Genomic DNA, 25,113 nt, shown 5'->3' on the forward strand with positions numbered 1-25,113 from the left:
TGTGACTAAGGATCCAGATATTAATCACCCCATTTTACAAATGAGGAAAGTGAAAGTGGAGGTTAATTTACAATAGACATACAATGAAACATTGTACAATTCCCACCAAGTTGAGATTAACTATAAAATTCTTCCTGTTTAACTCTTCTCATGATAGAAGGAAAATGACCATGCATTGTACCTATCTTTATTTATAATTTATTATAAATCAACAAGTCTGTTTAGTCTTTCTAAAATTAAGATTGAAAGGACAGAATGAGTGGTATAAAATTACTTTATTATTCACATAATTTACATATATGAAAGATTATCACTTTCTTTGAAACAAGAAAGCTTACAAATGAGCATTTTTTCCATTTTCATCAATAACTGTTAGGCAACCTAGTTTAGATGATCACTTCTATCTCAAATCACAAGTATTCAAATAGTAGGTGTTAACAGAAAGAAATTATGTTTCTAAACTGATCATTCCTGAACTTTTTTATTTGAAAATGCATTCTGAAACAGGACATATGGTCTGACCTATGTGGCAATTAGAAAAAAGTCTTTGTATTCCACAGGGAAAGATAAAGACATTTAATTATATTTTCTGTAATTAATATTTTATAAAATACAAAACTGAAACCTTTTGAATCTGGCTGAGGTCTAAAATATTTGTGAATAAATCTTTTCATTTTTAGAATAGTACTAAATTTGCTTTAATGTCTCTTTTTCTGAGATCATTTTCTCATAGGGTCATTTAACCAACTGACTTGATTCTTTAAAAAAAAAAATCAGATAAACCCACTGCAACATATATAGTAGAATATAACATTTCACCAAAAGCTGCTGTTTATAAATTAAATCAGCAAGAGGCAAGTTTAATTAGCACTGTTCATACAAGGGGCAAATTAAATCATACAATCTAATCCAGAAAACAAAGTAAGAGAAAAAGAAATTTAGCTTAAGACTTTAAAAAAAATACTAGAGTAGAAAAGCAATGTGATAATTATCATGATTTTTCTGTACCTGATGCTTATTTGCATGAAAAGTATATATATGCACCCTTAAGTGAAGGGAATCTTCACTCTGACTTGCAGGTCTTTCCTCTGACAGTGATCCTATCTCTCATGGACTTTAGACTTACTCTCCCATTTTATAATGGGTCATACAAAGTAGCAGTCACTACAGAAGAAAAATTTTCTTGGAAATTTGATTTGAATCAAAATCATCTTTTCCCCAAATTTGGCAGCCTAGGATCATTTTTATTGGTTTTTGCTTGCCTTGCCTTTGGTTTGAGGGAAGAAAAAGGAAATCAAGTTAGAAATCTTGTAATCAGTTCCCACCAGCTCTCTACCCTCTCCCAGCCTGAATTCAAGACTATATATTTCCTGATGGTGCTTGGATGTCTCTTCAACGGGTTCTAGGACTCTTCCTCTAGACTGGAGTAGTTCTAGATTCTACATTGTGGTCCCCTTCCTCAATTACACAATTTTCACAGGAACTTTATTTTTCTGCATAAACTTTTTTCCTTATAATATGGTAATATGTTTCATTACTAATAGTTACCCAGCCATAAAGAGTAAAAATATTTTTGAAGATGTAGCTGATTTGAAAATTCATTTTTTTCTAAGTGAAATGCAGATTACAGTTTACACTCTGAAGGGTTTTAGTTTAAGCAAACACAAATAATTAATGAAAAACTAAAAAACAAGCTACTCATGGAAAACCTGAAATACTCTGGAATGCTTCATCAGAATTGCTGGAGAGGGGGAAAAAAGGATTGAGATGATTCCTAGATTATGAAGATGAATCACCAGAGTTTGAAATTACAATTCTTCAGTTTATAATGAAAACAAGTTTATGACTTCATTTCAATTAGCTAGTTGATTGATACCTTTTAGAAATTTTTTTAATCACAAATCAAACTATGTAGAATTTAGGGGAAGAAGAAAGATGCAGCAAAAAAGATTTATAATTTATAATCACTAAATTGTGGAAGGAATTTTGCCTAATTAGATTTTTTCTTGTTGGAAAGAATGTGCTTATCCTGAATTAGAAGAAAAAAGCCTACTACTGAGAGCCAAGTAAGTCAAGTAAAATATGAGGAAAATCTTCCTAGCTTCACAATTTCCAACAGACCAAACATAATCCATTATAATAATCATGTTCAATGGCTTCAAATTAAGGAAGAGATTCCTAATTGGATAAATACATTCATTTCTACCTTACCCCAAGTTTGTCAGGTTCAAAGACTGAAAACAGAATAGCATTCTTATAAATAAATAAAAAATAAATAAATAAGCTCTTTGATGTTTCACCTCTATACAAATATTGAAGTTAAATACTTACTTTTCAATTTGAACCATCAACCTTACATCAATATGGATTCTTTTATTACAAAAATACATATTTATAGTCAGAGAAATAGCTGATAATAGAAAACGACTGTTTCTTTGTCATTTTCTAAAGTTTCACAATCTGTTTCCACCTACTTAACAGAGGCAAATTAAAAGGCCCCTACCAAGAAATTACTTCACAAAAAGAAGTAATGATATATACAAACAACCTCCAAAGACTTTAGGCCTACAATTGAAAAGGCATTTAGCTGGGACACCACAAAGTGTCCACATGTGGCCAACACAGGAGGAGGGTCAAAGTGTAAACAAGAGTCTGATAAACCAGTCTAAACTGCTTGACTCAACCAATTTGAGGGAAATCTCCATAACGTACTCCAGTGATTTTAAGTGTTTCAAGACCGAGTTCATTAAATACAAAATAAACCCAAGAAAAATCAACAGTGATCCTTCAGCTAAATACTGTTTTGTTGTTATAACTGAGATTTAAAATCCCAAGCTTCAATCCCAAAAGCTTCAGTTTTGCTCTGCTTCATCCACTTCCATAAAAATATCACTAAAAAAATATTCAGTGACTTTGGTTGGCTCCTCTTCCGTTTCCATCTTTTGGTCCCTTTTATAACTTTCTTCCTCAAATGATTGATCACAGGAAACCTAATAATGAAGAAAAATGAATATTGAAAAGCACAACCCTATGGAACACTGTCGACTCCTATGCTGGCAATTTTTTGCCAAATCCCTTATGGTTGCTTTCTTTTTAAATTTTTGCTATAAAAGAAAGTTAACTGGAGGCATGGGATACATATTTAGAAATGGAGGCAAGGTAGAAAATATAGCAATAAAAATAACTTTTTAAATAAAAAACACCATACATCCAGCATAACTTTTATACACAGAACCTGGATTTTCTTAGTCTTAGTTTGATTAAATACCAATTAGGCTGTGGAGGCTAAGGCAAATTGTTTCAATTCTGCATTTTTGAGATTTCCTATCTTTAAAATAGGTTCACATCTTCTCTTCGTATAGTATATAATGTACGAGAAATTACAACAGAACAGATTACAATCTGAGGAGGCACTCAATGTAGGGGCAAACAATTCTAGATTTCATAATAATTCCTAATGAAATTATTTTACCATGTTAAAGATATAACATATAAACTACATATACTATATTTTAGTCAAGTGCAGTGACTGCCCCCAGAAAAATTTACTGTCAGTTACTGACGTTTAAGGAGGCAAGGACATTTTCAGTCACATAGAAAGTACCTCTAAAAATGAATAATGATATTATTGCATTATAAAAATTTTAGTAACTGAAAATGAGTAAACATTTAATTGTAAGATGAATGCAATTTTTAAACAACAGAATATATGTGGGTTGATGAGAGCATTATTACTCTTTGCTCTTCTTCTCCCTTAGAATAACAAAGACAGATACCACTTTCTTTTTTTGTTGCTGTTGGGTATTAAAGATTCTAATTTTGATTAGATCAGACACTTTGACCCAGAAATTTCCACAGGACTAATTTCCTAATTTAAAAAAAAAAGCTTTTCTTCTCCTCTCCTTTTTCAATGTTTTATTTTGTACCTTTTGCTGATATTCACATACAAAGATGCGTCATTCTTAACCATTAATTGAGTACATGTCACTTATTCTGTTTCACACAGAAACAATAAAATATAGAAGTAACTATCCATACCTGAGGTGTTGAGTTGCTAATAGTACTGGCTTCAGAATGAGATTCAGCACTTATGGATGGAAGGGGACAAGAGTCCTGCTTTTTTCTTTTGCTTTCATTTAATAGAGCTGGTCTTCTAAAATTATGTCTTGATACAGGTATAAGAGGTTTCAAACGTTTTTGACTATTTGTTGGTGTGGATTCTTCAGATTCCAAATTATTCTTTGAACATATCAATGATAAAAATCCTAGGGGTCTTCGGCCAGGCCTAGAAACAGAGATAAAATGACAATCTTGTTTATATGACTAAAATTCCTTTATTTCAAGTCAAGAACAGAAGATACAAGTCTTGGATAAATTAAACAAGAAAGGAAAACAGTTATTACATAGTTAAGAGATTTCTTCACAATACCTGGAAAACAAAGACGATGACTTGTTTCTCTGTCCTGATTGATAAGTAGCCTCACTTCTTTCCTGTGACAGTGCTACAGTGTCATCCTGAGATAAATGAGGAACATTCTCTTCTTTTTGAATACATGTCACCTCATCACAAGATTCAGTTCCTGAAGCCTGAACAATGGGTTCTAATTGCTCTTTCTCTGTCTTCTGAGGTTCTGCAATTGTACATGTGCTTCCCAAGATAGGTACAACTGGATGCTTTTCATAAGACTCTCCTTCAGAAGATACAAAAAAAAAAAAAAAATAGTGAGTATAAGCAATGAAGCAAGTTACTCAGAAAATGTATTTATTCAAAAGATCTGAAATGCTTCAAAAATATTATCAGCTGGATGTGGCTCTCTTTAACAATGAGAGGATTCAAACCAGTTCTACTTGTTCAGTAAGGAAGAGAGCCATCTACACCCAGAAAGAGGACCATGGGAATAGAGTTTGGTTCACAACATAGCATTCTCACTCTCTGTTGTTATTTGTTGCATTTGTTTTTTCTTTCTCAGTTTTTCTTTTTCTTCCTTCTTGAGCTGATTTTTCTTGTGCAACAAGATAACTGTATAAATATATTGGATTTAACATGTATTTCAATATATTTAACATGTATTGGACTACCTTCAACCTACGGGAGGGGATGGGAGAAGAAAGGGAAAATTTGGAACAAAAGGTTATGCAAGGGTCAATGTTGGAAAAATTACCCATGCATATGTTTTATAAATAAAAAGCTTTAATTATGTGTATATATATTTAATTTATGTATATATATATTTAATATGTATATATGTATATATATATTTAATTATGTGTATATATGATAATATATACACACATATATATTATCAGCAATTGATAGAATATTTATATATCTAGTTCACTATATGCTGAGTCATTATGAATCATTAAAAAGTTCATTTAGAATGAGCAGAATTGATTAAAATGGAAAATGATTTTTAAAAATTTAAGCATCACAGCACAATAAAAGTGAATGATGTACCTAACCCTTAGACTTATTCTTCTATATAGATAGATTCTTTCTTCTAAAGTCCGTCCTGAATTACCAACTGCTTTTGGGATATTTTGAAGTGGATGCTATACATAGGCATCTCATACTTAACATATAAAAAACAAAGCTCTTTATTTTTCCATACCTTCCCAATCTTCCTAACTGTCTTACTATTGCAGAAGGAAAATATCACTATCCTCCCAGTCATTTAGGTTAAAGCCTTGGTTATATTACCCTTAACACCATACTTTCATTCATTCCACTTACCCAATCTGTCGTTAAATCTTGTTTGGACTTGCACAATTATTTCTCCCCTTTTCTCTATTCAGATAGCTACCTTTCCCAGTCCCTGTCCTTAGTATGATCCCTCATTACACCTCATAAGGATTACTGCTCTCTAGTCTGCTGTCAAGGATCTCCACTCCATTCTTAGTTTAACTGCCAAAGTGACTTTGCTATAAAAAGCACATCTTTCCATGTTACCTCTTTATGCAACAAAATCCAGTGATTCCCTATTATCTCCAGATCTAGCAATAAAGGCCTCAGGCATTTAAAGCCTGGACTCTTCTACCTTGTCTGTATCCTATGCTCTTCAACTATACTGACTTGTGTTAATTCTTGCACCTAGATCTCCATCTCTAGACTACACCTTTCTTTCGGTTGTCCCCCATACCCAGAATCCTCTCTTTCTTCACCTCTGCTTCTTACAAGACTCAGCACAAATTCTACTTTCTGCAGGAGACTTATGCTGCTATTTCCTGATCCTTATGCATGGTACCCTAAGATTGCCTTCCATACATTCTTCATATTTCATGATTGAATTTTAACAAAAGGGCAAACTGAGGCAAATTTCTGAATAAGATAACATTCAATAAAAGAGACAGGCTATATTCTGGATTTAACATATATTTTTACCATATTAAACATATATTGGATTATAAGCCATCTAAGGGAGAAAGTAGAAGGGGGGAAAACTAGAATACAAGGTTTTTCAATGGTCAAAGTTGAAAAAAAATTATCCTTGCATATTTTGAAAATAAAAAACTTCAACAAAAAAAATTTTTTTTAAAGAGACAGGATATCTGTCAATAAACAGATGAGCAGATTGCCTCCATTAATGCCAAAGACTCCCTCCCCAAGCAAAAAAAGAGTTTCTCCTATGATTTTGGGGAATACAGGACAAAGTAGATGACACCACAGGATTAAAGGCAACATGACTGATTACACAGCAGAGATGGAGGGAATAAAAAACTGGTACTGGGAGTTAGCAACAACTTACCCTTCTTCTCCCATGAGAATAAAAAGAGCTCACTGTTTAAGCCCAGGTTCAAGACAGCAGCTTAAACTTTTAAAAACAAAAACAACCTTGAAGAATAGCTTGGTGGCATAAAGATATCAGACCCAAACTTCCTTGCTTTCTCACATATTCCAAGGTTAGTTAAATTCCTTGAGATAATAAAGCTATATTTTCAAAATTTAACCACTGTAGGCCAGAAGTATTAAATAAGTTCAAAGATAAAGAATCAAGAGCTGAGCAGTTACAGGGCAAAAATCAATTACTTGAATCAATAAGAAAATGATGCAGGATCAATTTTAATCTCAGTACCTCTTGTATATACTTTGTTATTTTCATATTGTCTGTCCCACTAGAATGTAAGCTTTTCTGTCTTGACTTCCTTTGAAGTATAGGCTTAACAACACAATCTCTGGGTCAAACAATATGGTCATATTTTTAGCACTTTTCCAATCTGCACAATTCCAAATTGCTTTCCAAAATAATTGTGACAATTGGCAGATTCACAACAGTACAATGATAAATGAGTCTGCCTTACCATTGTGTCTCCAACACTGGCTAATCCTAAATTTTGTCATTTTTAACAATTTGATAGACGTTAAGATTAGAAATAGAAATTCTCAAAGTATAGAAAGCTCCTTTCAGCCAATGATTCCAAATGCTTCTCCCCCAAATCAGTTGAAGCATAAGCAAAAAAAGAGACACACTTGTTCAGCTTTATGTATTGTAAATAATTTTCCTTCCCATGATAGTTTCTGATGAATACGTACAATGAACAAGTAGCCTAATGAAAATCTTATGGGTTAGTAATACTAAAGTCCCACAAATATGGAGACAAAGGTTCTTGAGAATCTGTGTTGATAATGATCTAGTTATAAAATGGCAACTGACACTATATAATATTTTTATTTGTGTTAAAAATGAGCATGTTTTTCCCCTTAGGACAAACAAACAGTCTCAATTTTTGTACAGTCCTAGGACTTTCCAATCACTGACAAATCATTCTAGCTTTGGGATTTGAATACAGCTGAATTTTAGAATGAAGGCAAAGTCAAAATGCTAACAGGCTTTGCTAAATCATATATATCACTAGCTATCCCAATCTTCACCATGCTACTTTAATCATAATTTTTTAAAAATGCAACTTCCTTGACTCTAAATATATCAAACATTATTTAAGCAATTACTTCAGATACAACTGATAGCCCAAAATTACACACAGAAAGAAGAGAGGTAAGAGCAGAAAAATAAAATTTAAAAGGGAAAAAACAAAAAAAAAGAAGTATACAAAGGAAAGAGGTACATAAAGAGGGGACTGAGCAGATACCAAATGCCAATTTGATAGAGATTTCCCAAAGAATTGTTGTAAAAATATTGGAACCAAAAATTCTAGAGTTTAGGAGATAGTCAAGCGCCAAGGTTTTATACTACTCTCAAAATGAAATCTTGAGGATGATTCCAGGGAGTAAAGAAATCCCTTTAAAATTGAGAGTATGGACACAATTTTGGCTTCTACGCTTTTTTTTTCTTAAAAAAAAAAAGCCTGATAATTATTTGGTTTGGGGCCAACATAATTTGCCAACTAGCAAATTGCTTTGTGGAAGGCACCAGAAGCACTCTTGATCCCAATGTAAAGGAAAGAACAGAGAAGTGTTGCTAAGACTCCATGAAGGAAAGTCTGCATATAGTAATAGTAAAGATTGATCATATAATCTGAAAATTACATAACTTGATTCTCATTACCACCCAGTAAGGCAGATGATGACAAGTATTATGCTTATTTTATAGATAAGAGTAGTTGAGACTTGAAAGATTAATTTACTTGCCCAAGGTCCCATAATTACCAAGCACAAAAGTCAGAAGCAAACAGGAAGTTTTGGTGCTCTTGGTATTACCAGACAGAAGCTTCAATTCTAAAGCTAGCTAATAACTAGATCACTATGCCTCCTTTCAAAGGACCAATTCAAGTTTATGAAATATCCAGTTAGATTAAGATCATTCAAGATGATGAACAAAATGTAAACACCAAATCCCTCACCTGCAGTATTCTTGTGCATATTTGTGGACTCTTCTGAAGACACCTGTTTTAAATAAATGTTATTAAGGTTAGAAATGTATTTCTTTCTTCTTTGTCCAGCAATCTGAATGAGATGACAAAATGTCTTTAAAAACCAGCTCAGATGATTAGAGTATAATGTTGACAATTAGGCTACAGATTCAATTCCAAATTGGAATTGTGTGACAAACCCAGGAACTATATGAACACAATTACAAACACTTCTCCCACAAATAATGTCAGATCTAAACAAATGGAAAAATATCAATTGTTCAGGGGTAGGCCAAGCTAACATAATAAAAAAAATAACAATTCTACCTAAACTGCCTAACTTGGTTCAGTGCCATACCAATCCAACTACCAAAAAATTGCTTTGTAGAGCTAGAAAAATAATAACAAAATACATCTGGAAGAACAAAAGGGCAAGAATATCAAGGGAATTAGTGAAAAAAAATACATAGGATGGTGGCCTAGCAATATCAGACCTAAAACACTATTATAAAACAGCAGTCATCAAAACTACTGCCTAAGAAATAAGAGTGGTAGATCAGTGGAATAGGTTAGATACACATAACACAATAATCAATGACTATAGTAATCTAATATTTCATAAACCCCTAAACTCCAGTTTCTGGGATAAGAACTCAGTATTTCACAAAAACTGCTGAGAAAACTGGAAAATAATATGCCAGAAAGTCACACAGACTTACATATCACAAACCATATCAAAATAAGGTCAAAATGGGTACATGATTCCATAGAGGGTGTATCATAAACAAATCAGTAAGATATAATTTACCTATCAGGTCTTTGTATAAGGGAGAAATTTATGACCAAAGAAGAACTAGAGAACATTATGAAATATAAAATGGACAACTTAGATTACATTAAATTAAAAAGGTTTTATACAAATAAATTGGAACGATGTTCCATGAGTTTAAAGGATTTATTCTAGTTCAGGAAAGTTATCTAACAAATGAATTATACTATTTTTATAACAATACACATATTGCTACTAGAAAAATAACCAAATTTTTTGGTGTACAATGGTAGTTCAACAGACCCATTTTCATGTATGAAGAGTACATTTTATAAATCATAGGAAAAGGATTTCTTACTAACAAAATACAAGCTTAGAAACTTTCATGAAATTATATTTAATTATGCTAAGATATGAAATAACACAGAAAACAGTATTATTGGAAAACAAATATAATTCATAATCGTCTGGGTTTAAGGATATATCTTATTCTCATATAACTACAAAAAACTTCAAGTCATCTAGACCAACTCCCTCTGTCCACAGATAGAAATTGAGACCCTATGAAGAGATTAAAACGACTTGCTTATGGTCACTGGGTCAAAATAAGTGACAAAGAGCTCATTTGCTTCAACTTTAAACAGAATACTTTCTTTCTTTTCTGATTTTGCTATGTTGCTTCTCTCTTGTTTACATTTTGAGGACCCCAAGAACTAAAGCTTTGCTTTTGGGTCTTTGACCAACAAAAGATGCCATCCAAACTGAACCACCAAAAGGAGTTTATTATTGTTTTCTCTTGTATGTTCTGAGAAGGAATACATAATGAGAAAAGGAGATTGTATGTAAGTTTGGGCACTGTAAGAATATGCCTCAAGACTCATCTCGTTCCATGTAATTCTGAAATTTATCACAGCAAAGTCATTTGTATTAAATATCTTCACATTTCCTCATCAAACAATTAATTCCTCCTTACCTTCTTATGGTTTTCTGAATGCTCAGAATGTACTATCACTGGTTTAGGAAACATCAGGGTACACATTCAAACACTCAAATGAATCTGTAATCTCAATGAGGAGGGAGTTCCCACAATGCAACTCATTTATACCTACCAATCCTATGGAATTCTTGTCCATGTCTTTAGTGAACCAAATGATTGATCCACTGTCTCTTATTTTCTTTTTCTCTTATGTATTTCCTTGATCAGTTCAAATTATTCACACTACTTAAACTAACAAACGGTATAGATCTAACATTCAGAACAGCCATGCAGGGACCAACATGGGCTTTATGAACAGTTAATTATGCAATTTATTTATCTTTCGGGGAACCCAAATACTATGCTAATTTATTCTACTGGAGAGAGATTATTGCTCTTCAACTTTCCCTTTAACAAAGTTCCTTTTGCCTTATTTTTCTGCATGTACGTGAATATCTAATAATAATAACTGATGTTTATATGGTACTAATAGCTGCAGTACCTACTGTTTATTTTGTCTCTATTGTATTTAGTACATTTCAAAATCCAAACATAAAAAGAAATGACAGAATATGATTACTTCAGGTCCTTAATGGTTCCCTTACCTCAGAAGTGATTTTCTGACAACTGTCTCCTAAAGTAGAAACATTAAGTTCTGTAGGAACAACAAGGGTAGTGCTTTCTTCAAGACTGCAACCAAGTGTTTCACTAAAAGAAAGATCCAAATGAGTTGGAGGCTTTTCAGGAGATGGCTGTACACTGTTTCTGTGACTAGATAAATGTGTGGCATCTTCACCAGTTGAGAAGTTCAAGCTGCAGTTAAATAAATTGGATTTTATAATTTTATAATATATTAAATGTCATTCCAATGGAAAATTAAGACAAATTATGCACTGACTACTACAAAATTCTACTTTCTAATTATATTCATGTTTAAGTTCTGATCTCAACTTGAATTTTTATGTACTAGATTTAAATCTGAATATTTTAATAACTTCATTTTCAAAATGAAAAGATTTAACTTAAAATCTCTAAATTTTCTTCCATCTCTGACATTTTAGACTTCTAACATCATTTGCCAAAAACTACATAAAAAGTCCTAAGAATCTTAGTCTAGTTTTAAGTTTTAATAACTTAAAAGTAGCTTTTAATAACTCCAAGTTTCAATCTTAAAATTACATGAAGATTTTTTTAGGATAGCCTATATAGGTTGGAGAAAGATCTAACACTGAATGAGAAATCAGAATAAGAGATGTTTAAGAAAATATCAATATCCAAATGGCATTTTCCCCCCAAATATGATGTCCTTACACATTTCTGTTTTAGCTGTCCATCCAGAAGTAAAAGATTTAGAGTAACTAACAATAAAATTTCAACTAAGCTTATTTCATTTTAAAAATAAATTTGCTAATTTCTTCCCAAAACACTCAGCAAAAATAGTGTCACTCATAATTTACCTCAGGTCTCCCCTTTCTTCTTTATTCACTGGTTTGACCAATATGGGTGCTGGCAGTAGAGGGCCAGAAGTTAATGAATCTGACAAACCAGCAAATTGCTCTGCTGAGTCTGTTGGGATTTCCACTAGAGTTAAAATGAATGTCTGCTCCTCTTCTTCTCCTTGATGTTCAACAGCAACTAGATTCACTATTAAAGTTTAACAATCAGTAATGAAAATCTGAACTAGGTTTATTAGCAATTGTCCTATAATTTAAATTAGCCTTAGCACAAAGGTTCACACATAAAGTACAAATAATAGTATTTCAAAAAGAAAGATGATTAGAATTGGTTAAAAGAGGGACTAATGTTACCCTAGAGGATAGTTGAAGGTGAAAGAAACGAGAGAGAGAGAGAGAGAGAGAGAGAGAGAGAGAGAGAGAGAAAGAAAGAGTGAGAGTGTGTTTGCGCTGGGGATAGAAAAACAGAATGGAGGAAACAATATTTAGAAGTAAAATATTTTTGAGATGAACAGTGTGAAAAAGAAGAGAAAGAGGCAAAGAAAGATTAAATAAGGAAAATAGGATAGAGAGAAATATATAGTAATCATAACTGTGAAAAGATTTTTATAGCAAATTTCCCTGATAAAGACCTCATTTCTCAAATATATGGGAAATGATGTCAACTTTATAGAAATAAGAACCATTCCTCAACTGACGATGGTCAAAGGATATAACCAGACAGTTTTCAAGTGAAATAATAAAAGCTTTTTTCACATAAGCATATGAAAAAATATTCTAAATCACTACTGACTAGAGAAAGGAAATTAAAACAAGACTAAGCTACTATACCATATATATTAGATTGGCTAAAATGACAGAATAGGAGAAGACAAATGCTGGAAGGGATGTGAGAAAACTGAAACACCAATGCACTTTTGGTGAAGTTGTATGCTGATTCAACATTCTGGAAAGCAATCTGGAACTATACCCAAAGGGCTATTAAATCACCAAGAAATACAAGTACTAGGTCTATATCCCAAAGAGTTTTTTTTTAAAGGGGAAAGATGCTATGTACAAAAAATATTTATAGTAGCTCTTTTAATGATGGAAAAGAATTGGAAATTAAGGGGATGATCATTAATCAGGAAATGGCTGAAGAAATTGCTGTATATACTGCTGCTATAAGAAATGACGAACAGGAAGCTCTCAGAAAAACCTAGAAATACTTCATAAATTCATAATTCATAATTCATAAAAAGTGAAACAAGCAGAACCTAGTAAACACTATACACAGTAATAGCAGTACTGTATGATGATCAACTGTAAATGACTTAACAATTCTCAGAGACTACAATGATCAAAGACAATTCTAAAGGACTTCTTATAAAAAACACTATCCATCTCCAAAGAATAGAGTATAAATAAATAAATAGATAGATAGATAAATAAGCATGCTTTTTTATTTTCATTTTTCATGTTTTGTCTGTTTTCTTTCACAACATGAATAACATGGAAATATGTTTTGCATGACTGGACATGTATAACCTACATCAAACTGCTTGCATTCTCAATGAGGAAGGGATGGAAAAAATCTGGAACTCAAAAATTTTTAAAAACAAGTCAAAAATTATTTTTACGTGTAATTGAAAAAGAAAATAAAATTTTACAAGGGTAAAGATGATTCACTACAAGGAGGGAAATTTAAAAGACCTTTGATTTTAAAACTCACTTCAAGATTTTTACCAAAAAATAGATCCTTATGAATGAAAAAATATTCACTTTTAATGAAATCAAATAAGAGTAAAATATTGAAATAAAAATATGGGTAATATATCACCTTACATATAAAGTAGCTAGATGGCATAGTAGATTAAGAGTGCTGTGCCTGGAAGTATGGAGTCAAGAAATCCAACCTCAGACACTTACTATCAATGTGACCCTGAACAAGTCACTTCATCCTGTCTGCCTCAGTTTTCTCATTTGTAAAACAAGCTGGAGAAGGAAATAGCACACCACTTCAGTATCTTTGTCAAAAACAACAACAACAACAATAACAAAACAAAACCAAAAAAAAAAGACAACTAAAAGGTTTCATGAAGAGTTGGACACAAGTGAAACAACAATTTTTTAAAAATCACTTAATAGAAGTATACTATACCTGCTGTGTCATCTGGAATGATTACATTCTGTTGTTCATCTTTTGTTGCATTGTTCAATGTACATTGCTATAAAAATTCAAGATTCAAAATTATTTTAGGGCAATATGACACAATGAATTGACTCTAGATTTGGATTCATGAAGTTATATGTTTGCAATATATATATTTATAATTATTTTTATATTTATTTACCCAATATATTTACAATATCAAAAAATTTGAAAATTTTCAGTTTTGACAATGTTTTCTATTTGTGTATGTGTATGTGCAAACAAATGAAGAGATCTAGAAGTAAAAACTGACTTGTTACTTTAAGCGTGCTGACTAAATCACCCAAATAATTTCTATACTATGAAATAACTTAGATGATGGTCCTAAATCTTCCTTTTTCTACATAACAAGTACCAATTTGATAGAGAAAAAAGTTATGTGGAGAAAGAAATTTACCTTTCAGCCAGTCTCTAGCACATACCCATTAGTCTCTGACAACAGCCGTATTACTTAACACTTAAATTAGTAAATAAATAGAATATTGTGGATGCAACATAGAGGACAGAGAAAATGACAAATCTACCTGGATGTTTGTCAATCTGTAACTCTGAGAGCTGTGTCGAGGAAAAGGTATGAGAGAAATGAGATTCAGGTTCCTCTCAAACATGCAAGGTGTTAAAAAAAAAAAAAAATCAGCACAAGCCCAGAGACAAGACCAAGAATTTATATGCATTTTCTACATGTATGTGTGAGAAAGAGAGAAAAAGAGACACAGAGATGAAAATAAAAGATGGAAAGAGAGAGACAGAGAAAAAGACAAAAAATTCCAGGGGGAGACACACAGAGAGCAAGAATAAGAGTGTGTGTGCGTATGTGTATGTGTTTTCTAATAACTGGCATATTAGAATCTAAGTATTTCCAAAGATTTTGATAGGATGTAAACTCAATTACCCAAATGTATAAAAATCTTATTACAATGAATACCACTATAAAGAAGTGGTTTACACAGAGATTTCTACGTTTTCATGAGTGGACCCATAAATACAAAGAATAGACTGTAGGCAAAAGGGCAAGATAAGATGTAAAAAAAATTGTTTTTTTAAGCATAAAATAAATAATCCTGTGCAACAAATGAGTATTTGGCCTATGGCAAGTGATCACACATTTAAAAATCAATTTAATGGAAACTGTGTAAACTTCAGAATTAAGTTGAACATTTTGTCTACTTGTTATTTTTAGTAACTATCTTTCAACTCCTTCTCATCCATGCTTACCCTTAAACATCCCCACTACAAAATCTCTCAACCAGTTATCAAAGCCAAAATTAATTCCAGATATAAGTGTTTAATAGAGAAGTAGTATGATACCTCCATTCTGCCAATACTGATTCAAAGCATTTCAATATAAAACAAATTACTAGAATTGACTGAGCATCTGCTATTTTATTTTTAGGACTACAAGACAGGAAATATGTCCATATTTTCATAAAATTCTATTACAGTAAAATAATCTGGAATTTGAAAGGATTTCAGGATAGAAGGGAAACTCAGATATTCTTTTACCTGAGCAAAAGGAGTCTTTAGTAAGTTGTGTCCATCACCATCACAGCTAGGAAATTCTTCTGTTGCAGTCTCAATGAGATTACCACTAATGTCATATGAACTGCTCTTGGCTAGTGTAGAGGGAGACTCCATTTGAGACTTGTGAAATTCCTTGTCCTGGTTTTCTTCTCTAAAAGTAAAAAAATATAGAAAAATAGGCATAAAATCACAATGTTTTTGACATGAAGGTCTTAAATAATCTAGTTTAACTTTCACATGAAAGAGAAAATTAGAAAAATGAGACTAAGAAAAGCTCAGTAATTTTCCCAAGGTCACACTGCTCCTGAGTGACAAAAGCAGTATCACAGATGAGGTCCTTTCACTCATAGCTCAATGGTACTTCTGCTATATAGTAGAAAACCAGTTATTTTCATAGAACATCTAATTATTTATTTTTAGGCTATAAAAACAATTATTTTACTCAATATAGCAACTTGGAAAACTTATGCCATTTTAAAATACTACTAATAATAGCTAGCTAACCCTTATTTAGCATTTTCAAATATTCAAAGCACTCACTGATCCTTATGACAACTCTAGCAGATAAGTACTATTGTCCTTCCCATTTTACAATTAAGGAAAATTTGTCGGACAAAGGCTAAGTGACTTAACTCAGAGACACAGAGCGTGAGCTCTGAAGTAAGGTTTTCCTGACCAGGTTCAGAGTTCTATTTTCTGCAGAGCTTAGCAGCCCTCTAGCATATAAATAGAATTTCTTTCTTTTGTTTACCTTTCTATTTGGTTAACTTCTGTGCCTTTGAAGCTGTGTAGATCTGTCAACATGCTGGTCTGCATCATGCCCATGCCATCTGCCATAGTCTTTGATTCTATATTTATATCTTCCAATACTGCCCTTTTGGAAACCATACATTCTGTTTCTTAAAAAAAAAAAAAAAAGAACAAATCATTCAATATATTGCAAGATAAGATGGCTTATACTAAAACCACATTCTTGATTAAGCCACCAACAAAACTTACAAACTTATTCAATCTATAGCTTTTCTAAATAATTCCTAAATAAGAAATACTGATGTATTATTTATAAAGGGGAGAAAAAATGACAATAGCCAATCACATTACTGAATTCCAAATATGACTGATAATTTATTGTGATGCATATTGCTTGCTAAACTGTGCCTCAATGATGATCCCAATCCAGGTTAAACAATTTCATTTTTTAAATTTACATGAAAACAAGTCATCCTATAAAAAGCAACACTGACAAAAGAGGACATCTCTGAACTCCAGAGGATTTTATATTCAATGTTTATGTTATTTTATATTTAAACCTATAAGTGACAGAAAGTCAAAGGAATTTACTGAAGCAGGTAGGGGCTGGGGAAAAGGAGAATGGGAAAGTGATATGCTCAGTGTTTTAGGAAGATCACTTTGACAGTTGAATGGAGGATGGATTGGGGTGAGGAGAGAATTGTGAAAGACAAACTAGTCTGCAGGCTATAAAACATAACTAGTAAGTGTCTGAGGAACAATCTGAACCCAATTCTTCCGATTCCAAAATCAGGATTAGATGCCCTAATCCTCTTAGTGGCCTCTTAGGCTGAAGAAAATGAGATAAAATTTAACAGTGTAAAATACATAGCCATAGAACTTAAGAATTAGTAGGGATTTATAGCAAAATTTAATTGAGACTGTACTTGACCAAGAATCCCTTCCAGAGAATTCAAAGAGGCAAAGGGAGATCTATGTAGACTAATGCAAGATGAAGCAAGAACCAATAAAAGAATACATACAACAACAATAACAAAATGTTATGTAATTGTAACAATCACCTGGCCATAAACAAAAGTGGAAAACACACACACACACACACACACACACACACACACACACACACACACACTCCACTTTGCCAAGCTAAGGATGTTCAACATCACATATACAATCAGATATAGCTAATGTTGGTAATGTTTTGCTCAAAAAATTTTTTCCCTGTTTTTCTTTTAAAATTATAAGGAATTGTAAATTAAAATTGTAAGGAAGCCTTGTTAGGTAAAGGGCAAAAAGGACATAGTTAGAAATTAAGATGATATTATATCAAAAGATTTTATCCATAAAACATAAAAAAATTTTAAAGACTGTTTTATAATATTGGCAACAAGTGGCCATCCAATCTCTGCTTGTTAAAGGGGCCTATAGCTCTTATTATTAAACGCTTCTTGAAATGAATCCTATATCTGTGTCTGTGTAACTTCTATCCACTGCTTCTGAGTTCAGATCTTCTGAGGGCATGAAGAACAAATCAAGACTAAAAGGATACAATCTATGGCCTCCTTTCAATAGTCTTTCGTGTGTGTGTGTGTGTGTGTGTGTGTGTGTGTGTGTGTGTGCGTGTGTGTGTGTGTGAAGAATGAATACTGCTACCAATTTGTACCTAAAATTTTCTTTTTTTCAAAGATAAATGTCCCAAGTTCATTCAACTGACTCTGATATGATATATTCTCCAATCTTCTATCCTGCATGGCCTCTTCTACTCTAGCTTGTAAATGTACAGCCTTCAATATGGTACTCAAAATTGAACAAAGTATTCTCCATGCTGGCAGATATTTATTATTACCCTTATTCTGCACACCATCTATGGTTTTCCAACAAATCTACAGTTCAAAAAAGAAACAGTCTGAGAAAAGTGACTATATGAAAAGGACTGTGGGTTTGTAAATTGCAAACTTAACATGAGTGAAAAAATTGTAGTGGTAGCCAAAGAGGCTAATGTCATCTCAGGCTACGGTAACAGAAAGAGGAGACAGTCCCAGTGAAATCTGTACTGGTCAAATCATATATGGACTATTAAGTGAAATGTGATCAGAATGAGAATGACACTAGAAACCAGGGTCAAACATAAATTAAGAAACTAAGAATTTTTAGCCCCTCAAAAAGATTTAGGAGGAAACATAAATACTGTCTTTAAATATGAGAAAGCTTATAAAGGAAAGATTCAAAGACTAAACTAAAGCCAATTAATAGAAAGTTAGAGAAGTAGATTCCCACTAGATATAATATCCCATTTCAAATGCTGATATGCTGTAAACATAGGGCCAAAAGTAACTCCATTTCCTACAAATAGAACTACAACACTCACCATTCTCTATATCAACCTGTTGATCCACAGTTGCAGGAAGACTAGTAACTTTCCGGCGAACATGTCTATCTTTTCCAAGTATTTTACTAAGATTTGGCTTAGGCTTAGGAAATCTATTTCTTGTTCTCAATAAACTTGTCTTTTTAGAAGACTGGTCACTACAGAAAGAAAAAATTTCATAAGTGCCCCATATCTTAATAAACTATAAGCACTTTAATCTTATTAGTCTAAAACAGTTAATCAGTTTATAAATGTCAAACTTACTAGCAAGAAATAACAGATATGGGTAAAAGTTTGGTTCAACAGTCATAAAATATTCTAACTACTTTAGCTAAGTTTAAATCATTTTGGCATAAGTTTGATTTTACCATCAAGGTGAAATGTTAAGATCAAGAAAGCAATTGTTTTTTTCAAAATTAAGAAAGATACCATAAATACTTACTCTGATTTGAATTTTATAATTAAATATGCCTCAATACTATCTGGTATATTAAAGCAGTTACTGTAAAATTGTACTTTTAAATGACATTAAAATTTACATTTACTTTATACTACCATTCAAAAGAAATAGATTTATTTTTAAAAAGCCCATGAAATTAACCTGGAAAGTACAGAATTTTCCTTTATTTGCCCAGGTACAGTCATTTCTTTTCCAGTACTTTGTTCCTCTGATATACTCTTATTTTCATCCTGTGTTGTAAGCAATGTACTAGGAACTGGTGAAGAAAGTACTTCATGTTCAAGAAGTACCCTGTGGTCAAAGGTCTCTGGGTTAGAAGTGGAAATAGGGGTTTTTATATCACCTTCAGGAAGCACACACATTATTCCTATAATGCAAAAAGAGAAGAGGAATGAGAGGGACAAGATTTTCAAACTTATTTGATAACCAATACAACAATACATCCATATAATTTGTTAATTCTCTATGATGAAGAATTAATTACATTTAAAGATATAACCATAATAATTTTTGTATACTGAAGCTTAAGTTTATGCTGCCCAAAATCCTATTTAAATGAAATTCAAGATAGATAATAATTATTATTTTTTGGTTAAGGCAATTGGGGTTAAGTGACTTGCCCAGGGTCACACAGCTAGGCAGTGTTAAGTGTCTGAGGTCAAATTTGAACTCAGGTCCTCCTGATTCCAGGGCTCATACTCTATCCACTACACCAACTGACTGCCCCTAAGATAAATAATTGTTAAAATAACAAACATGAGGCTATTGCACAACTACATGAGAATAGCCTAATATTATATTAATTTAATAACTGTGTAAGGAATTCTACCTTTATATGCTCTCTTAATGAAACCAGAAGTATCACAATAAATTTGTAAGAAAAAATAATGCATCTTTATCTAAACTATCATTTTAAAAAATAAACAAACATACTGAAAACATACAATAAAATGCAGCATCTAGGAGTCAGAAGATTTAGGTTCTCGTCTCAGCTCTTACACTGGCTGTATAATATTGTGCAAGTCCCTTAATCCCTCTGGGGCTCAAGATCAACAGACAGAATATCAGATTAGCTTAGATGACCTCTGTGGTATTCTCCAGCTCTAGAATTCTCTATTTCTGTGAAATTTATTAACTAAGAGAATTAAGCACATCCAAGTATGTAGGTACATTGTGATTATATGCACCTTATGGGTACTTAATTAATAATAATGGTCAAAAAGAATGGCATAGAATCGGGCCAAAATGAGTACGATTACAGAATTACTTCCATGATAACAGCTGCTGCTGTCCAAAACATCTCAGCAAGGATGTGTTAAGTATAGAACAGACTTTCCCTAGGATGGGCAGACATCATATTCAACCAAAGTGCTATTAATATATGGCTGACTTTCAATATTTTTGGCCAGTGACGACAGTACCACTAATAAAAAACAATCCAAAATGCATGTTATTGTCAACACAATAAAAAACAACCCAAAATGCTTGCTACTCATAACGTCTAAGTAGGAAAAATGGTTTTGCTATGTGAAAGACTAAAATTTTGTTTTCAGCTAAGATGGAAGAATAGGTATGTGAGGAATTTTGTTTTTGCTTTTGTTTCTCTTTTTTTCATACCTTCAGAAATTGTCTCTGACTGCAACATTTGATTTCCCATTGTAAGTAAAGCTATGGCAGCTTCTGTGCTTCCATCATTGATACCTATAAAACAATTTACCCAACTTTGAATAAAAAAGAATCATTATAGAAATCAATGTTTATTTAAATTTACTTTTTAAAGAATCTATTTGAAGATACTTTTCCTTCTTTATTATATTACTGTCAACATCTTACAAAGAAATACTAAAAATAACAAAATGAGACTCTGAATTTTTTGATCAGTTTAATTTATCACTTAAAAAATGTCCTTATACTCTTTTGAGAAGAAATTTCTTGATCATATCAAATGACTATACATTATGACAATGTCCTTCATCTGTTAAAAATATTCTGAGTAAGTAGTAGGTCTCTACAAATCCTTAATTATTCCTTCTCCCACTTAACTATCAGAAAAGAAAAACATAAAATTCTTCCAAAAGAAAAAGAATTCACTCATCAATATAGTCCTTTGGTTCAATCTTCCAGAACTATCACCACCATTTAATTCTTGAGTTTGCCAACAGTTTCTTAAGTACTTTCCCTACTAAAAGTTACCTGTTTCTTCTTCAGGATATTCAACTGCAGTAATTTCCTAAAAAAGAGGAAAAAATTGTGAACTAAATTATCTTTCTAAGCATTATTTCAGCACCTTACCTATGGTACAATGTGCCGTCAGGCATTTAGTTCCCTTTTGATAATTCTAAACTTAATTTTCTTTTTTTCTTTATCATTATTCATGAAATTACAAGTAGAAAAAAGTAAAACTATTCACTATTCCTACTTTTCCTCTTTCTTTGTATCCTTGTCCTGGCTATGGCCACAAATGAAAACTCTTTACACCTTTTATCATTCGTGTCTTTCTTTCTTCTTCATCATCATAAGCCTCTTAGGACATCTCTCCTGTCAGCTACAACCTAAATAAAAACAAGTCTGAAAATGTCCCTTTCGAAAGGACAGATAGATTGACACATATACTAATATATAATGAATGTTACAAAGTCTAGAAATACACATTAAAACCCATAACTCCAAGTCTTTAATAAATTAGGTTAATGTAAAACAATGTGACTTCTAAATAGTTTGGAAATAAATATATTCTGAATAATTTTAAGTTAGTATTAATTCAATACAAAAAAATTAAGGGATTATTGAAATACTAGAGAAAAGGAGAAGGGCCTTCATTTAAAATAGATCGGTATGATGAATAAAAATGATACAACTTATTAGTCAGGCAAGTACCACAATAGGGTTGCAAAGAAACCTACATGTAGTACCTACTCATAACATACCTAATTTTCACTTGTATTATTAGTCTCAATTGTTTGCGGGTTTGTGGGTAGATTATCTGTGACAATATTGCTCCAGTTATTTTTAAGTGCCTATAAATGAATTAAAGGTAACAAATTGAACTGTATACTTACAACTGCAGCATTTAGATTTTCTTCCTGATTCAGTCCTTCATTTGACACATTTACATCAGGAAGGAGATGTTCAGCAATAGTAATACATGGTACATCTGGAACATTCACAGAAATTTCAAGCTATAGAAATGAAAACATTTTATTATTTTATTTGAAAGTCTTCAAAAATGTAATACTAAACTTCAAAACTTCATGTTTGACTTGAAAATTTAATTTAACCTCTTTCAAGTACTTGCTTTGGTCCTAGGATGATAGAAAAGATCTAAGGATATAAAAGAGTTTATAGTATCATATACTACTATAAATTACAAATAGATAAGTGATATGAATGTAAATGGGGTCATATTATAAGAAATTAAATTTCTTTAAATTTAACTTAATTATAGGGCAGTATATCAAGAAATCTTTCAGAATTATAGCTGAGAGAGAATTCATAATCAAATGAGGGATAAAAGACATTAAAAAAGATAAAACATAATTTTGATTAAATAAAATTTAAAAGTTTTGCACAAACAAAAGCAATGTAATAAAAGGAGAAACTGTAAAACAGGAAAAAGAAACCTTCTATCAGATATCTCTGATTAGTCAGACTTAAATAATTGGAAAAATATTAAGTGCTCTTGGATCGGCCGAGCGAACATAATAAAGATGACAATACTCCCTAAACTAATCTATTTATTTAGTGTTATACCAATCAGACTTCCAAGAAAATATTTTAATGATCTAGAAAAAATAACAACAAAATTCATATGGAACAATAAAAAGTCGAGAATCTCACGGGAATTAATGAAAAAAAAATCAAATGAAGGTGGCCTAGCTGTACCTGATCTAAAATTATATTATAAAGCAGCAGTCACCAAAACCATTTGGTATTGGCTAAGAAATAGATTAGTTGATCAGTGGAAAAGGTTAGGTTCACAAGACAGAATAGTCAACTATAGAAATCTAGTGTTTGACAAATCCAAAGATCCTAACTTCTGGGATAAGAATTCATTATTTGATAAAAACTGCTGGGATATTTGGAAATTAGTATGGCAGAAATTAGGCATGGACCCACACTTAACACCATATACCAAGATAAGATCAAAATAGGTCCATGACCTAGGCATAAAGAACGAGATTATAAATAAATTAGAGGAACACAGGATAGTTTATCTCTCAGACTTGTGGAGGAGAAAGAAATTTGTGACCAAAGATGAACTAGAGACCATTACTGATCACAAAATAGAAAATTTTGATTACATCAAATTAAAAAGCCTTTGTACAAACAAAACTAATGCAAACAAGATTAGAAGGGAAGCAACAAACTGTGAAAACATCTTCACAGTTAAAGGTTCTGATAAAGGCCTCATTTCCAAAATATATAGAGAACTGACTCAAATTTATAAGAAATCAAGCCATTCTCCAATTGATAAATGGTCAAAGGATATGAACAGACAATTTTCAGAGGATGAAATTGAAACTATTACCACTCATATGAAAGAGTGTTCCAAATCATTATTGATCAGAGAAATGCAAATTAAGACAACTCTGAGATACCACTACACACCTGTCAGATTGGCTAAGATGACAGGAAAAAATAATGATGAATGTTGGAGGGGATGCGGGAAAACTGGGACACTAATGCATTGTTGGTGGAGTTGTGAACGAATCCAACCATTCTGGAGAGCAATCTGGAATTATGCCCCAAAAGTTATCAAATTGTGCATACCCTTTGACCCAGCAGTGTTTCTATTGGGCTTATATCCCAAAGAAATACTAAAGAAGGGAAAGGGACCTGTATGTGCCAAAATGTTTGTAGCAGCCCTATTTGTAGTGGCTAGAAACTGGAAAATGAATGGATGCCCATCAATTGGAGAATGGCTGGGTAAATTGTGGCATATGAATGTTATGGAATATTATTGTTCTGTAAGAAATGACCAGCAGGATGAATACAGAGAGGACTGGCGAGACTTACATGAACTGATGCTAAGTGAAATGAGCAGAACTAGGAGATCATTATATACTTCAACAACGATATTGTATGAGGACATATTTTGATGGAAGGGGATTTCTTTGACAAAGAGACCTGAGTTTCAATTGATAAATGACGGACAGAAGCAGCTACACCCAAAGAAAGAACACTGGGAAACGAATGTAAACTATCTGCATTTTTGTTTTTCTTCCCGGGTTATTTATACCTTCTGAATCCAATTCTCCCTGTGCAACAAGATATCTCTGATTAAAGTCTGATGACCAACATATATAAAAAATTGATAAATATAACACTAAGAGAAACTACCCAATAGATAAATGATCAAAGCATCTAAATGGTTCTCAAAAGAAGAAACCTACACATATGAAAAAATGATCATACCTGGTAATAAAAGAAATGAAAATTTCAAAAACCCTCAGATAACACCTTATAAACCACTAAATTAGCCAAAATGACAAAAAAGCAGAAATAGAGACTTTAGAAGGGGTTAGAAGAAGGTGTGGGAACCCCTTTGATGTCACTACTAGACATACCCACTGATTAGGCATCAAATGAATAAATTGTGGTATGTGAATGTAATGAATATTACTACACTCTATGAAAGAACGACTTGTAATCAGAAAAATACAGACTCGATACAGAATGGAGAAAGCAAAACCATGAAAATACTATACAAAATTACTTTAATAATGTAAATAAAAATAATATCCAACACACCTATCTTGGTCACAAAAGGCAGATTGACAAAACACACTTTTCTTCTCGAATTAGATTTGAGTGGC

General features: G+C 32.2%; 1 protein-coding gene across 1 annotated transcript in view; it reads right to left on the minus strand.

The window, feature by feature from the left end:
- Positions 1–256: 256 nt before the first annotated feature.
- BDP1 (B double prime 1, subunit of RNA polymerase III transcription initiation factor IIIB) overlaps positions 257–25,113 on the minus strand; it is a 101,302-nt gene continuing 76,445 nt past the window's right edge. Inside the window, exons 26-39 of the mRNA XM_051992555.1 lie at positions 22,357–22,476; positions 21,491–21,527; positions 20,915–20,998; positions 19,439–19,664; positions 18,838–18,995; positions 16,471–16,618; positions 15,702–15,870; positions 14,148–14,214; positions 12,011–12,197; positions 11,159–11,366; positions 8,800–8,842; positions 4,430–4,691; positions 4,039–4,285; positions 257–2,990 (exon numbers count right to left, since the gene is read on the minus strand). Of these exons, the coding sequence (XP_051848515.1) occupies positions 2,853–2,990; positions 4,039–4,285; positions 4,430–4,691; positions 8,800–8,842; positions 11,159–11,366; positions 12,011–12,197; positions 14,148–14,214; positions 15,702–15,870; positions 16,471–16,618; positions 18,838–18,995; positions 19,439–19,664; positions 20,915–20,998; positions 21,491–21,527; positions 22,357–22,476 (2,094 nt within the window). The 3' untranslated portion in view covers positions 257–2,852. The remainder of the gene's footprint in view (positions 2,991–4,038; positions 4,286–4,429; positions 4,692–8,799; positions 8,843–11,158; positions 11,367–12,010; positions 12,198–14,147; positions 14,215–15,701; positions 15,871–16,470; positions 16,619–18,837; positions 18,996–19,438; positions 19,665–20,914; positions 20,999–21,490; positions 21,528–22,356; positions 22,477–25,113) is intronic.

This window comes from Antechinus flavipes, chromosome 1 (assembly GCF_016432865.1).
Source record: "Antechinus flavipes isolate AdamAnt ecotype Samford, QLD, Australia chromosome 1, AdamAnt_v2, whole genome shotgun sequence".
NCBI lineage: Eukaryota > Metazoa > Chordata > Mammalia > Dasyuromorphia > Dasyuridae > Antechinus > Antechinus flavipes.